The sequence below is a fragment of the Xenopus laevis genome, chromosome 1L (assembly GCF_017654675.1).
Source record: "Xenopus laevis strain J_2021 chromosome 1L, Xenopus_laevis_v10.1, whole genome shotgun sequence".
In the NCBI taxonomy this organism is placed as follows: Eukaryota; Metazoa; Chordata; class Amphibia; order Anura; family Pipidae; genus Xenopus; species Xenopus laevis.
In genome coordinates, this window is record NC_054371.1 from 224,505,902 (window position 1) to 224,520,649 (window position 14,748).

At 42.0% G+C, this 14,748-nt stretch overlaps 1 protein-coding gene across 1 annotated transcript in view; it reads left to right on the forward strand.

Moving 5' to 3' along the window:
* loxhd1.L (llipoxygenase homology PLAT domains 1 L homeolog) overlaps positions 1–14,748 on the forward strand; it is a 134,517-nt gene that overhangs the window by 57,128 nt on the left and 62,641 nt on the right. The window contains exons 9-11 of the mRNA XM_018267115.2: positions 3,771–3,851; positions 3,931–4,115; positions 7,849–7,947. Of these exons, the coding sequence (XP_018122604.1) occupies positions 3,771–3,851; positions 3,931–4,115; positions 7,849–7,947 (365 nt within the window). The remainder of the gene's footprint in view (positions 1–3,770; positions 3,852–3,930; positions 4,116–7,848; positions 7,948–14,748) is intronic.

The window sequence follows — 14,748 nt, forward strand, 5'->3', positions numbered from 1 at the left end:
TCTGCTTGCATGCACTTGCCAGTCATATTTATGTTTGCCATTTGCTGCCCTATTACTGAGACACACCGTATGCAGTACATTTCAGTTATTAAGTATAATTGTTTGTTTAGCAGGCCTGCGAATTTGGAGGTTCTTACATGAAAACAAAAGCTAAAACCATTGCTGTGTGCTTCCTTTAGTGATTCATGTTGTTATCCCTCCTATCCTCCTACTCTATAGTACAGTAAATATTCTGTACATGCACTTGCCCACAGGCCAGGGGATATCTGAAAGCTGAAAGATCCAATAAATATGAGGCATGGAGCAATTAAGTACCCTAGGCCAGTGACTGGGAGGTCAGCAACTAGAATCACTAGAGGGCGCCTCTACAGCAATTTTATGAAACCTACAACCCTAGGCCCCCTCCAAAGGCCTCCCTGTACATTCCCAAACTGCACCACCTGGGAGTCGCAGGACTGCTTCTGTCTATGAACCTGGCTAAAATTAGATTAGGTGACTGGTACCTGTCAACCCCTGATTTTTAGAGCCAACCAGCTCTTAGGCCTCGTCTGTGTGAGATCATGTGCACTTGAAGCTGACCAAGACCTGATTACAACTGCACATTAGTGATGACAGGTTGACAAAAAGTTGACCAGCACCCAACCCTAACCTGCAACCTGCGGCCAACCCAACTCGGCAAGGCATCTGTATTTATAGACCCACTCTTGACCTGCCCCCTCTCTGGCATTACAATGGGGGCTTCCAGAGGCAGGTTGAGGGAGGGTGGAAAGGAGTGCTCAGCCCAAACTCACCTTGTGCAAATGTCAGCCTGAAACCACCCAACCTACGGGTTTGCCCCCAGGTTTCATGTTGGTCTGCACATCTCTACTGCACATGCTCCATGTCAGCGATAATTCAGACGAGGATCCAAAGAGGTAATAGAGAGCCTGGCAATCTCGTTGTTTTACGCAGGGTACATAGATATATGTAGTTCTGCGACTAGTTGGTTTAGGAGGGTGGAGGAGAGGCCAGTGTGGGGACCTAGGATTGTAGGTAGATTAATATTCTCCTTCACTTCATGCATTCTTCAGTACAGTCTACTCCCATATGCACCATCATCTACTGTGCCATCTACTGTGCCATCTACTGTGCATTCGCTGAATAAACAGGCAACACAAAAAAAAAATACTGTTCAGTGGAATTTTTGAAAGATTTTTAGTTCTTTTATGATCCATTAAACCAGTTGGTTTTGGCAAATCCATAGACACAAATGTATTAATAACATGCAAATGTAGAATAACATGCTATATTTCTAATATATCTGTAATGTTATGATAATTACGTATCGTGGATATTTTTTTTACCTGTTACAGAATGTAACATAGTAGCTAAGGTTGAAAAATGATTGGCAAAATGAGCCCAGGAAAACCCCAACCAACCGGCAGCAGATCTAAGAAGCTTAGCACTTGTTATGTATAGACTGCCAGATACAGGGCTGGAGATCTGCAGGTTTTTAATGTAACAAAGTGAATGGGATGTAAACCGAATAATATAATTTCCTCTAATGAAAGAATATATTATTCTAAGCAGCGTTCCAATAAACATTTGTTAAAAATATTGGTTATAAAGTTATTTGTAACTGTATTTTCATTTAAAAAGCAGCCCTGGTGGTTCCAACTTTTGAAATAATGTAGCAGAAGTGATCAGCACAAAAGACTGACTTCTGCTATATTATTTCAAGAGTCGGAACCAGAGAACCAGAGAACCAGAGAAGCAGAAAGGGGCAGGAAGATACTGCTGTTAATAGCAATTACATATGCAAATAACCCCAGTGAAAATGTGCAATGGATGTGTATTGGGAAGTTGCTCACAATTAGGTTTTCTATGATTAGAGAATGTTTGGTTTTTATCAGTTTACATCAGCTGCAAACTTTGACATGGTTAGAAAAGTTGTCTCCAAAATTTTCACTGTTAAAGTGGCCATACACCATAAGATCCGCTCATTTGGCAAGGATGAGATTTGCATAAACTAGCTGATGCGGTCTTCGATCACCAAAGAAAATCAAACTTGCCCAATCGATATCTGCCCGATTTTTGGCCTGATATCAATCTGGAAGACCCATCGGAAAGCCTCTTACAGGAGCAGATAAGCTGCTGCTGATATCCGTGTATGGCCACCTTTAGAGTTGTCTTTAGTGGCCTTTCAGTGGCTGTTGAATAACTGTGCAGAACTCCACAACATGCAGTTGTACTTCAGAAACAACTGAAAGAGCTACAGTCATCAACTTGCCATACTGTCTACATCTTGCTCTACTGTCTCTGTGTTGTCTACTGGCGCTATCTTAACATACCATTTCCATATTGTCCTACTGTCTCTATTTTGTCCTCCTGTCTCTATCTTGCCCTACTGTCTCCATCTTGTCCTGCTGTCTCCATCTTGTCCAGCAGTCTCCATCTTGTCCTACTGTCTATATCTTGCCCTACTGTCTCTATCTTGCACTACTGTCTTCAAATTGTCCTACTGTCTCTATGTTGTCCCCCTGTCTCTATTTCATCCTACTATTTTCCCTTGCCCTAATGTCTGCATCTTACCCTACTGCCTCTATCTTGTCTGCCTTGTACTGTCTTGCCTTGTTGTGTCCCTCTTGTCTTATATTTTCCTACTGTCTCCATCTTGTCCTACTGTCTCTATCTACCCTTCTATCTCCATCTTATCCTACTGTATGCATCTTACCCTACTTACCCTATACTTTCATGGTTACACTGTCTTGCCTTGCTTTATCTCCCTATGTTGTCCTTCTTGTACTATCCGACTCTATGTTGTCCTACTGGTTGTATCTTGTCCTGATTGTTCTGTCTTGTCCTACTGCTTCCATCTTACTCTACTTTCTGCATCTTGTACTACTGTCTTCATCTTGTCCTGCTTGTACTTTCTTGCCCTCTGTCTCCATCTTGCACTACTTGTCCTATCTTGGCCTACTGTCTCCATCTTGCCCTACTGTCTCCATCTGTCATATTATCTTTATCTTCTCCTACTTGTTTTACTTCTGCTATCTTGCCCTTCTGTCTTCATCTTGTCCTACTTTATCTATCTTGCCCTATTCCCTTACTTTCACCATCTACCCTAATAGTACTACCTTACTGTACCCCTGTATCATATCCTACTGTCTCCATCTTGCCCTACTGTCTCCATCTTGCCTTACTGTCTCTATCTTGTCCTACTGTCTCCATCTTGCCTTACTGTTTCCATCTTGCCTTACTGTTTCCATCTTGCCTTATTGTTTCCCTCTTGCCTTACTATTTCCATATTGCCTTACTGTTTCTATCTGGCCTTATTGTTTACATCTTGCCCTACTGTCTCCATCTTGCCTTACTGTTTCTACCTTGCCTTACTGTTTCTACCTTGCCTTACCGTTTCCATCTTGCCTTACTGTTTCTATTTTACTGTTTTTGTACAAATTGTACCTTACTCCCTTCCTACCAGCAACTGCTCGGCCCACAGCAGTCTTTCTGGTTTGTTCCAAACTCTAAAGACAACTTTGTTTTATGTTAAAGAAACTCATTTGAAAGCAACCCATTAAAGCGCCACATATTTTCCTTTGAATTTCACCACCTCTTGGTTTTTATAAAATCTACAACAAAGATTCTTGTATGAAAGCCATTTCTTGCCGGACAAAATTGGCACTTATGGATGCATTTGTAGCATAACATAAATTCATGCTTAGAATGTTTCTGCTGGAAGTAGAATTCCTGACCCTGGCACTTAAACTGGCAATGCATGTGTATTGTAGGAGTAGGACGGCTTTCGAAAGGTCCAAGACTGATGTGTTCCGAATCAAAACCAATAACGTTGGACCACTCAAGAAGATCAGGTAGGTATAGTCTGACACTTGCCAGTCACCCTCTACCATGTGATGGTTCTTTATTGACCAGCTGCACTTTGTATTGCAGAATTGAACACGATAACACAGGACTGAACGCAGGATGGTATCTGGATCGGGTCATCATAACGGATATGAACAGGCCCCATCTTCGCTTCTACTTCCCGTGCAACAACTGGCTGAGCAAAGAAGAAGGAGATGGACTTTATGTCAGGGATCTGCTAGGCAGTCTCAATCCTATGGATGTGCCCAAAAGTAAGCCAGCAGGGGTAACCCAAACACTGTATTCCACTCACCAAAATGGATTGAGGGAGCAAGCGCATCATCAAGAGACCAAATGGATACACAAAATCTACTCCAGGCCAGACTTATGAAAACGTATGAGCCCTTCGTTATTTACACTTAGCTTCTGCTGAGAAGAGCTTGAAACTCATGCTCTTAGTCTGGTGTGGAGTAGGCAATTGAGTGTCCAACTTAAAATACATGTCCACTACGATTGAAGTCTTCATTTACTACCTAATCCCAATGTGGACAAAGTTCTCATGATCATGGAAAAAGCCCAGACTTGGATGCAGCTGATGGTTGTAATCATGGCTTTCCCACTATACTGATCCATATGGGCAATGTAGAAAAATTTAGTAACCCTATGTACCAGATTACCATCAACCTGGTTTACACTGCCAATAAATATCAGTGCGATGGGACTGGCCAACATTCCATGTTGTGACAATGTTTTTGTTATTGTTAATTTTTAAGATTATTTTGTTCAGGCCCTTTGTTATTCATCTTCCAGTCTTTCATTCAAACCACAACCTGGCTGCAAATGTAAATTGGTCCAGTCAGTGGTTTGAATGAGAGAGTTGAGAGAGAGAATTGCTGAACAAAAAGCTAAATAATTAAAAAAAAACACAGCAAATGAATGCCTTAACAAAATGAAAAAAAAGTCTTCCCAGACTACTGCTGAACTGCCCCTTTAAAGTAGTGGTTTACCTTTAAGTTAACTTTTAATTCTTGCAATAGAATGGCCAATTCTAACCAACTTTTTTTATTGTCCTTCATTTTTTTCATTTATTTAATTATTTGCCTTCTTCTTCTCACTCTTTTCAGCTTTCAAATGGGGGTCACTGACCCCATCTAAAAACAAATTCTCTGGTAGGCTACAAATATATAGTTATTGCTACTTTTTTCTTTCGTCAGGACTCTCCTATTCATATTCCAGTCTCTTATTCAAATCGGTGCGTGGTTGCTAGGGGAATTTGGTCCCTAGCAACAAGATTGCTGAAATTACAAACAGGAGAACTAAATCAGTCAAAAACAACAAATAATAAAAAATGAAAACCAATTGCAAATTGTCTCAGAATATCACCCTCTACTAAAAGTTAATTTAAAGGTGAACAACCCCTTATAATCCCAGGGCACGTGTGTATTTTGAGTCATTCAATATTTTGGGGAGAATTCAGGGAGATCCAATCAGCCACAACTTCATTCAAGGTGACTTCTAATTGACTGATATTTAGATTACCAATGTCTCTGGTCTCTCATTGAAGGCCTTTACATGTGTTTGCCGTGTAACTTGGCTGCGGTCAGCTCTTTGTGAGCCAATAACCCACTGCTGCCATCCATCTGCCGGCTTGGCTGTGAATAGCCCCATGCTGATCAGCGTCATACGCTTGGGGATATAAATGTTTCTTTCACATAACAATTGATTTCAGGATTGCGGATTCTGTTGGCGGCCCATGCTACGGGCACAAATTCAGTTCTCAATAAGGACATGAATCAGAAATAAGATTATTCATCCATCTGTATAGAAAATCAGCATAGAAATATCCGTCCTTTCATATTCTTCAAAACAATTTACATATGTTAGAAAAGCTGACAACCACCGTACAATGTAACAGCTTTTCAGTTGGTCTTCATCTTTTTAATACTTTTTTTTTTAAATTGCCTACCCTTTCTGCCTCTTTCTAGCTATTGAATGCCTGCAGCTAGTGATGCACGGGTTGAATATTTTTTGAGCTGTGCCCAACCCGAGCCCACCTGATTGGGCATCACTACCTGCAGCCAAAAATCTCTCTATAGTTCCAGGGGCCATCAGGCTGGACCCCCTAAGATCATAAAAACAAGTATGTTGCTGTGTAATGTCATATTGTGTTAATTATGCCGTTTTCAGGACAAGGGGTCCCTGTTGGGGGCCCTATCTGCCCTGTTCTGAAACTGCCCTTTATTACTCCTTGCCCTGGTGAGGCATTTGCATTGGTTGGACATACAGTCAAAATAGATAGGCCCCTGTTAGAGTGAGGGCTGGCAGTGCCATTAAAGTGGTGGTTCACCTTTAAATTAACTATTAGTATGATGCAGAGAGTGATATTCTGAGACAATTTGCAATTGGTTTTCTTTTTTTATTATTTGTGGTTTTTGAGTTGTTTAGCTTTTTATTCAGCAGCTCTCCAGTTTGCAGTTTCAGCCATCTGGTTGCTTAGTGTCCAAATTCCCCTAGCAACCTTGCACTGATTTGAATAAGAGACTGGAATATGAATAGAAGAGGCCTGAATAGAAAGATGAGTAATAAAAAGTAGCAATAACAATACATTTGTAGCCTTACAGAGTATTTGTTTTTTGATGGGGTCACTGACCCCCATTTGAAAGCTGGAAAGAGTCAGAAGAAGGCGGCACATAATTAAAAAACTATAACAAATAAATAATGAAGACCAATTGAAAAGTTACTTAGAATAAGACATTCTATAACATACTAAAAATTAACTTGAAGGTGAACCACCCCTTTAAGTCTATTTTAGTACATGGCCTGTTTTAAGCAACTTTTCATTTGGCCTTAATTTTTTTCTTTTTATTTATTTATTTGTCTTGGTCTGACTCTTTACAGCGTTCAAATGGGGGGGGGGGGGGTCACTGACCCCATCTAAAAAACGAATTCTCTCTAAGGCTACAAATGAATTGTTATTGCTACTTTTTATTACTCCTCTTTCTATTCAGGCCTCTCCTATTCATATTCCAGTCTCTTATTCAAATCAATGCATGGTTGCTAGGGGAATTTGTAAACTACCAACCAATTTGCTGATTGCAAACTGGAGAGCTGCTGAATAAAAATTTAAAGGTGAACAACCCCTTTAAATACTGTGGGGCAAGAAATCAAATGTAACCACTCACTTCTATTCCGGCCTCTCCTATTCATATTCCAGTCTTGTATTCAAATCAATGCATGGTTGCTAGGGGAATTTGGGCTCTAGCAACCAGATGGCTGAAATTACAAACTGGAGAGCTGTTGAGTAAAAAGCCAAGTAACTCAAAAACCACAAATAATAAAAAATGAAAACCAATTGCAAATTGTCTCAGAATATCACTCTCTACATCAAACTAAACTTTAATTTAAAGGTGAACAACCCCTTTAAGTTTTTAAAGAGGGTACATCACAGCTGAGAGATCCTCTTGTACTCTGATAGGCCAGTCTGAACAATGTAACAACTTGCAGCCTATGTTGCCCTATGTACTAAAGCATTTGTCGTATATAAGCTTTCATTTTGTCTGCAGAATGTTTCCGCAGGTCTGAGATGCCAAAATCAATTATAATTTTTGGACGCAGTCTTTCGTGTGACTGAAAATATTGATACATTCATCATGTGATGCAGTCGCAGACTTTAATAAAGGCTCCGAAACACTCTTTGCTCTTAAACCATGGTTTAGCGCCACCTAGTGCCTTGTTCATTGACATGATAATTTTTTAGGGGCCAGTTTATGCTGGAGAAAAAGCTCAAAAATCTCCATAAAATTAATTTGGTATTTAATCCTTCAATCATAAGTTACATATATAAAACCCCTAGCTATGTCAGGGCCTATAAAGTCTACATCAATATTGATATTTCTGTTAATTGCAAAAGGATTACCACGCTGTAGCAAACACTGCTCATGAATTATTGCCATTGGCCACTTTATAACTTATAAGGACTAAATCATTTTTTATTTTGCTTTGCAGTGAACAAATATGTTGCAAGAGTCTTTACGGGAGCATCCAATGGCAGTGGGACGGATGCAGATGTTTTCCTTAATATTTTTGGGGAGAATGGAGACACGGGTAAAGTTTATTAAAATTCTCTGTATTACAGCTCTGCTCTTGTATGTTAAATTTCTGCTTTAAATTAATGTTCTTTTGAGACATTAACTTATCTGTGGCAAAATACTAGCTGCCAGCTACTGTTTCTTACAATGGGGATCAGATAGGAATTTTTTATTTACATAGATTATAAAAACCCTTTTACAAAATAATGCACACCTTCAAATTACTAGCATAAGGCAAACACTAATTAATGAGAGCCCATTTGTGGCAGCTCATGTAGTATGTGACACCAAACACCCAATCCACCCTCCAGAGGATAGTCAGATTCCATTGTCCAATCTCTGTCCATACTGACATCATCCCCTCCCTATAAGAAAGGACATTCATATTCAAGTCCAGAGTCTGCTTGAAATGTCCTCATAACACACTCCCTCCACCCTAACCCCATTCCCCACCCAAAACAAAGGACCCCCAAGGACAAAACAAAGCAGGCAGTAATTTTCCTCCAAGGTGTACATGTAAAATAATAAACATTGAACAAAACATCAGGCTCAAACTAAACATTAGAATACGAAATCCCTCCATGAAGAAATATTGGATGAGGATTTTGATCTTTCAATCTATCTTTTAAAACATAACTCTCTGAGTATAAAGGACACTATCCTCTCTGCACTCATATCCATCCCAAAAGTGTATTTGCAACGACCCTGCCAAAGATGATATTTGTAGGCAGTAATAATGAGGCACACTGTCTCGGTTTGATATGAATGGTCTCTTGCCAAAACACCATATGCAAGTTCAGCATAGTTAAGGGAACTTAAAGATGGGGCACATATGGCCTGGGAAACTTGATAAAGGACTTTGCTTGCCAATGGACACTGTAAAAGAAAATGCTCCCGGGTCTCCTCCACACCACACCCCCAGGGACAATTTTTATCTACTGCAGACAGGTATTTCACATTCCCCCTAACAAAGAGCCTTCCCTGAAGAGAGAGCCATGCCAGATCAAAAAACTTTGGGGGTAATCTCTTACTGTTTTGGTAACGCAGGCTCTCCACAAGAGTTCCCCCTACACAGTCCTTCAAGGCCATTGGAACAGAAAAATAGACACTCAACACCCTCTTATAAAGATCACGTCTGGAGGCTGTGCCAAGTTCGCCTATCCTTATGTCCCAAACTCTTAAAAGCTTCAGTGCGGCAACAAAGTGCAGTGGGAGTTGACCATGTCGCACCCGCACCAACTTCACCCTATCGCCTTGTAACCATTGCCCTATAAAAGGGGATGCCCAGGCCCTGACACTGTTTTCCCATGGAACATCAGTTCTTTGGCCCAGATTTCCAAAATTAAATTTCAAGAAAATTGTGCCAAAGAAGGCCACAGGACATAACATGCCCAGCCCACCCTCTTTAGTCCGCAGGTAAGTGATCCCTCTTTTGACATGATTCAGCTTGTTCCCCCAAAGGAGCTGAAAGAACAAGCTGTGGATCCTTACATAGAAAGCTTTTGGCAAGGGGTAAACATAAGACACATACAGGAGGATAGGAACCAGGTAAGCTTTGATGAGCTTAACTCTTTCTCTATAGGACAGCTTCCAGTTTTTCCACTGCTGTATCCTTAAGTTGACAGCATCCAGTTTTGACTCCCAATTTAACCTGGCATTATCACCCCTCCCGAATTTGACCCCTAGAATCTTTATCTCACTGGAGGCATGCTGGAAATCAGGGAGCGGAAAATCCGGCTCACCATCCAAGGTCCAGAAAACTTCCGACTTATCAGCGTTGACCAGAGAGCCTGAGGCCTCTGAGTAACTTACGATAACCCCGGCCAACATCCCAACTTCTTCAGGACGGGAGATGACAACCGAGACATCGTCCGCGTAGGCTACCAACTTCAGGGGCAGGTAACAGGGGACCTGGAAGCCCTCTAAATCCAAAGCCTGAACTCCACGAAGAAATGGGTCAATCGCAAAGACATATAGCAGTGGACTAAGAGGGCAACCCTGGCGTACCCCAGCCTCAACCCCGAAGGTTTCACCACACCACCCATTGACAAGTGGGAAGCTTTCCCCCTCCTTATACAAAACAGAAAGCCAATCAACAAATTGGTCCGGGATGCCATACTTACGCAAGGTCGCCCACAGATAATCGTGATCCTCCCTATCAAAAGCCTTAGCTTGGTCAAGACCTACCACATACTTCCCCTTATTTTGGGCTTTACATGTTTCAAGCACTTCTCGTACAGACAAGACTGCTCCAAACATGCTCCGCCCTTTCACCATGCAGAACTGCTCACGGGACAATAATGTGCCTGAAAATAAAACAAGCCTAGAAAAAAAAAACTTTGCCAAAAGCTTCCTATCTGTGTTCAAGAGGGCAATTGGCCTCCAGTTCTTGACATCTGTAGGATCCCTGCCCTTGGATAATAACACCAAAGAGGAGATTCTCATGGAGGGAGGCAAAATGCCTCTTCCCAGGCAGTCTTTAAAGACCTCCACAAGAATTGGGGTCAAAAGGTTCTTAAAAGTTCTATAGAATTCGGCTGTTAGGCCATCTGGACCTGGGGCTTTCTTTAATTTTAGCTGCTCAATTGCCTTTTTGACCTCTTCCTCTGTGATGTCCTCAATCAAGGGTGAAAAATCCACATTTTTCAGGTCTGGACGTGGGGTTCCCTCCAGAAAAGCTTTCATCCTTCCCCTATCCAAAACCTTGCTTCCGAGCAAACTAGCATAGTAGGTTTGAACAACTCGCAGGATCCCACCCTTAGATTTCTGAACTATACCCTGAGAGTCCTTCAAGCCAACAATCAACTTCCTCGTCACAGCTTCCCTGCAATTCCGAAAGGGATCCGAGCAATGGAATCCCCCATAAGCCCTCTCCAGAACTAAGGACCTGTAATGACTATACTGATGCCGTTTGATCTGAAGCTTTAGTCTGGAAACTTTCTCCCCAACCACCCTGTCTGAAATTAAGGATTCATGCTCGTAGGGCAAGGTACTTTTTATACTTGTTTCCCTCCCTTATAACAGATAGTCTGCAGAAGAAGGTGCGGAATGACTTCTTGTCCTCCTCCCACCACTGCGACATTGAGTAGAAAAACACAATCTTTGTCAACTCACACTGAAGGAGTGCCTCAAAGGAGTGCTGCACTGACTCACTCTCCAGGGTATCTGAACTCAAACTCCATAACCCCCTACCTTTTGTTGGAACCGAGGAGACACCCAGCAAAAAAGATAAGGCAAGGTGGTCAGAGTAATCAACCAAGATTTCCTCAGTCTGTGTAAAGATCTCCTCCCTCCGAACAAAAGCCATGTCAATCCTGCTGCTTCGACCTGCACAATGGAAAGTATGCTTTGACATCCGACCACCATGGGTAAAGACATCAACCAAGTCTGCTTGCTCAAGTATGTTTTTAAGAAAATTACTTTCATATTTGTCAAAGGAAAGCCTTGATCTATCTTCTGCTCTAAGGACCTGGTTGAAGTCACCAGCCATGATGACTGAAGTGGAGGTATGGAGATATGGCTGAATTTCCCTCAAAAGGTTTTTTCTCCCATGCCCAGACTGAGGCCCATAAACATTAATAAGTCTCAGTCTGCATCCTGCAACAGAGACGTCTAATAGAAGACACCTGCCTACTTCCACCTCTATAAGGCGGTGCACAAATATTCCAGAAAAGCCTTTAAACAAAATACCAACACCGCCCCCAGGTTCTGCAGCAATTGAAAAAAAAGATGGACCCCAAAGCCAATCTTTTGATGCTTTCTTGATATCTGCAGTGTTGGTCAGTCTGGTCTCTTGCAAGAAGATGATGTCAGCTGAGGTATGGCTTAAGGCTTCAAAGGCTTGATATCTTGTACTGGCCACTTTAATGCTTGCAACATTTGTTGAAATAAACCTGAGGGGGCAAGAAGCCATAGTTAACTGTTATTAATTTTCTTGTGCCTCCTCCTCCTTCTACTCCTTCTCTCATCCTGACTATCATCTTGATCACCAAATCGTTTAATCTGTGTACCAGATGGGATTGGATCATCATCTCCTAACGATATCATCTCACTTGCATCATCAGATAAAGCCTTATCACCTTCCCTGAATTCAACTGAGACAATTTTCCTGCGGACTTGCAATTTGTTACATTCCATTTCAGACCCTAAAACAACTTCCTCCTTTCCCTTACTGTCAGTATCGCCTTCAGCACCACTATCTGTACCCACATAAGCCTGACCATGACACTGTTTCACACTTTGTTTGTCTTCCATATCTATCCTTTCCAATTCATCTTGCTCTTCCATAGCATCTGCCCAAGATTTTTTCTCTTGCCATAGCTGACTGATCTTTTACAGTATCATGAGGCTGAGAAGGGGGAATGACCGATGGTTGTGAATCAGATTGGAAATAATCCATCTCATCCCTTATCTCTTCCAACATATCCTTTGCCATCTCTTCCTCTAACTGAGGGCAACTCTCCATTATGTTATGAAGAGCCTCTGGACAAGCCCTATGTGAGTGGCCATAGCTTCCACACAAGTTACACTTTACATCATTGCAATCTTTCCCGGTGTGTCCTACATCACCACATAGTGAACACCTGACCACTGCACAAGCATTTGCCCAATGACGGTAAGAACCACATTTGAAACAGACCCTTGGCTGACCCGGATAAAAAACCACCCCACGCTCACTACCAATGAAAACAGAGTTTGGAAGATGCTGCGGAACATTATACCTCATGTACAATTCCACATTAGTACACCACCCACCTGCCCAATATCCATTATTATCAATGTCCATCTTCAAAGGGGTAAGCACCTTACAATGACGTCTAAGCCATATTAGAATATCCTCGGATGGGACACAATCATTCTTAAACAAAATGGTGACTTTCTTTGTCTCAGGCTTAGTTATTGAGATGACTCTAAAGCTTTCCCACAGGCCTGAATGTTTAAAGCTGTCATAATCCTGCCAAAAGAATTCCAGGGCTTGTGATGTTTTGAACACAATGTCATATTCGGTGTCAGAAAACTTTATATAAGCCCTGACGCCTGCAGGTGTTAAAGTACTTTGCTTAAGCAGCATCTCCTTGGCTATCTCATCTCTAGAAGGCATTTGTTCCTTATCATCCTGCCACCTGAATCTAATCACATTCTTCTGCTTGAAAACCGGCCCAGTGATATTGTTTTGCACCCCAGGCACCCTCACCCTATTCAGTGGCCTATTCCAAGCGTTTGGTGGAGGTGGTGGAGCACATTTCTGCTGCCTGCACTTTCTGAAGGAATTGACTGCTGACCATTTGGTCTCCTTACAGAGGAAGAAACAGGTGCAAAGACAGAACTTGGCTGTGCGGAGGGCACTGTAGGCAGAGGATTCTGAGAAACAGCTGGAGTAGTTAAAGGGGAAGTTTTTATTGGAGAAACTGTAAGGGCTGGGGAAAAGGTTGAGGCCATAGAAGAAGTGGTTAGTACAGCAGAAGAAGATGAAATAGAAATTAAAGGGGCAGTACTTGAAGGGATGGTACAAGGAACAGGTTGTATCACATTGGCCAAAGAATTAGCATCTTTGTTGACTTCATTAACATTACCAAGCACAGATTCCACACACTGCCTTGCAACACTTTCACTGATGTCTCCACCTCCACACTCCATAACATCACTTGCATTCACACAGTCTGCTCCAGCCTCCACTCCATCCACTCCATCCTTCCCAGACTCTCCTACACCAGCAGCTGCCGTCAATTCCTGCTCACTCAGCTTCCCATGCCCCAGTGCCAAGGACATTGGGGCACTCTGCACAACTGCAGAAGTCTCTGTATTATTGGCTGATGGTTGAGTGAAGGTCTCGTTGGATGCTGAGGGTTGATGGACACAGTCAATCTGGGAAGTAGATGGAAGGGAGGGAAAATCCTGTTCTGAGAAAACAAAGCTTTCCTCTTCCTTATGGCAGATTGGCTTCTCTTTCCCATTTTATCTTCTATATTATTTGCCTCATCCAAGCTGAAGATAAAATTGGGTGCATGTATCTGAGCAACAACTGATTTCTTTGGTTTCAGTTGGCCAATCCTTCTAGTCTCCTTGTCACTATCAGAAGTAGATGAAGCAGATGCAATTTGCCTCATGGACCTGTATTTAGCCGGCTGTTTAAGAGCATGCCGAGAGTCCTCAAACCTTCTCCTGTTTGTATAGACTTCAGAAAGGGGACCAATTTTTTTTATAATTCTGCAAAATCTGTTTTTCTAAGGTTCTGAACTCATTTATTCTGTTGATTTTTGCTAAATAAAAGTCTTGCTTTTTCACATCAGCAGTTGAATAGTTATAAAATGCTTTTTTGCAACTCAACTTTAAATTTTTTCCGTTGCATCTCCTGTTCATTTGCCAGTTTTATTAATTCAACCAGTTCATTAGTGGTAGGTGTTTGATCCTGGTTGTGATTTGAATCAGCATATTGTCCCTTTAAGAGGCTTTCTGCTTGAGGTTGTTCATTTACATCAGAACAATAGTTTCACTCTGATGTGAGAGTACCAAGATGGCTGTTCCCTGTGAGACTCTTATACATCTCTACAGAGGGAGTAGCAATATGGCATCTGGAGTTTGTTCCCACTGCCTCCCCTGACTCCACACACCACCTGCACATGAGGCAGTTTTTGTTACCAGAGCATGGGGTGCTTGATGCCTCTCAGGGGAAGTTTTAGAAGCAGCCATTCCTCCCCCACAATCAGCCACTGGAGACTGCATGTCGGCCGCATGGTGCAAAGCAGCTGCTGCATATTCAACCCCTGATTGTTTGCTGGGTTTGCTCTGTGCTGCCTCTCCACCCGCAAACTCACAG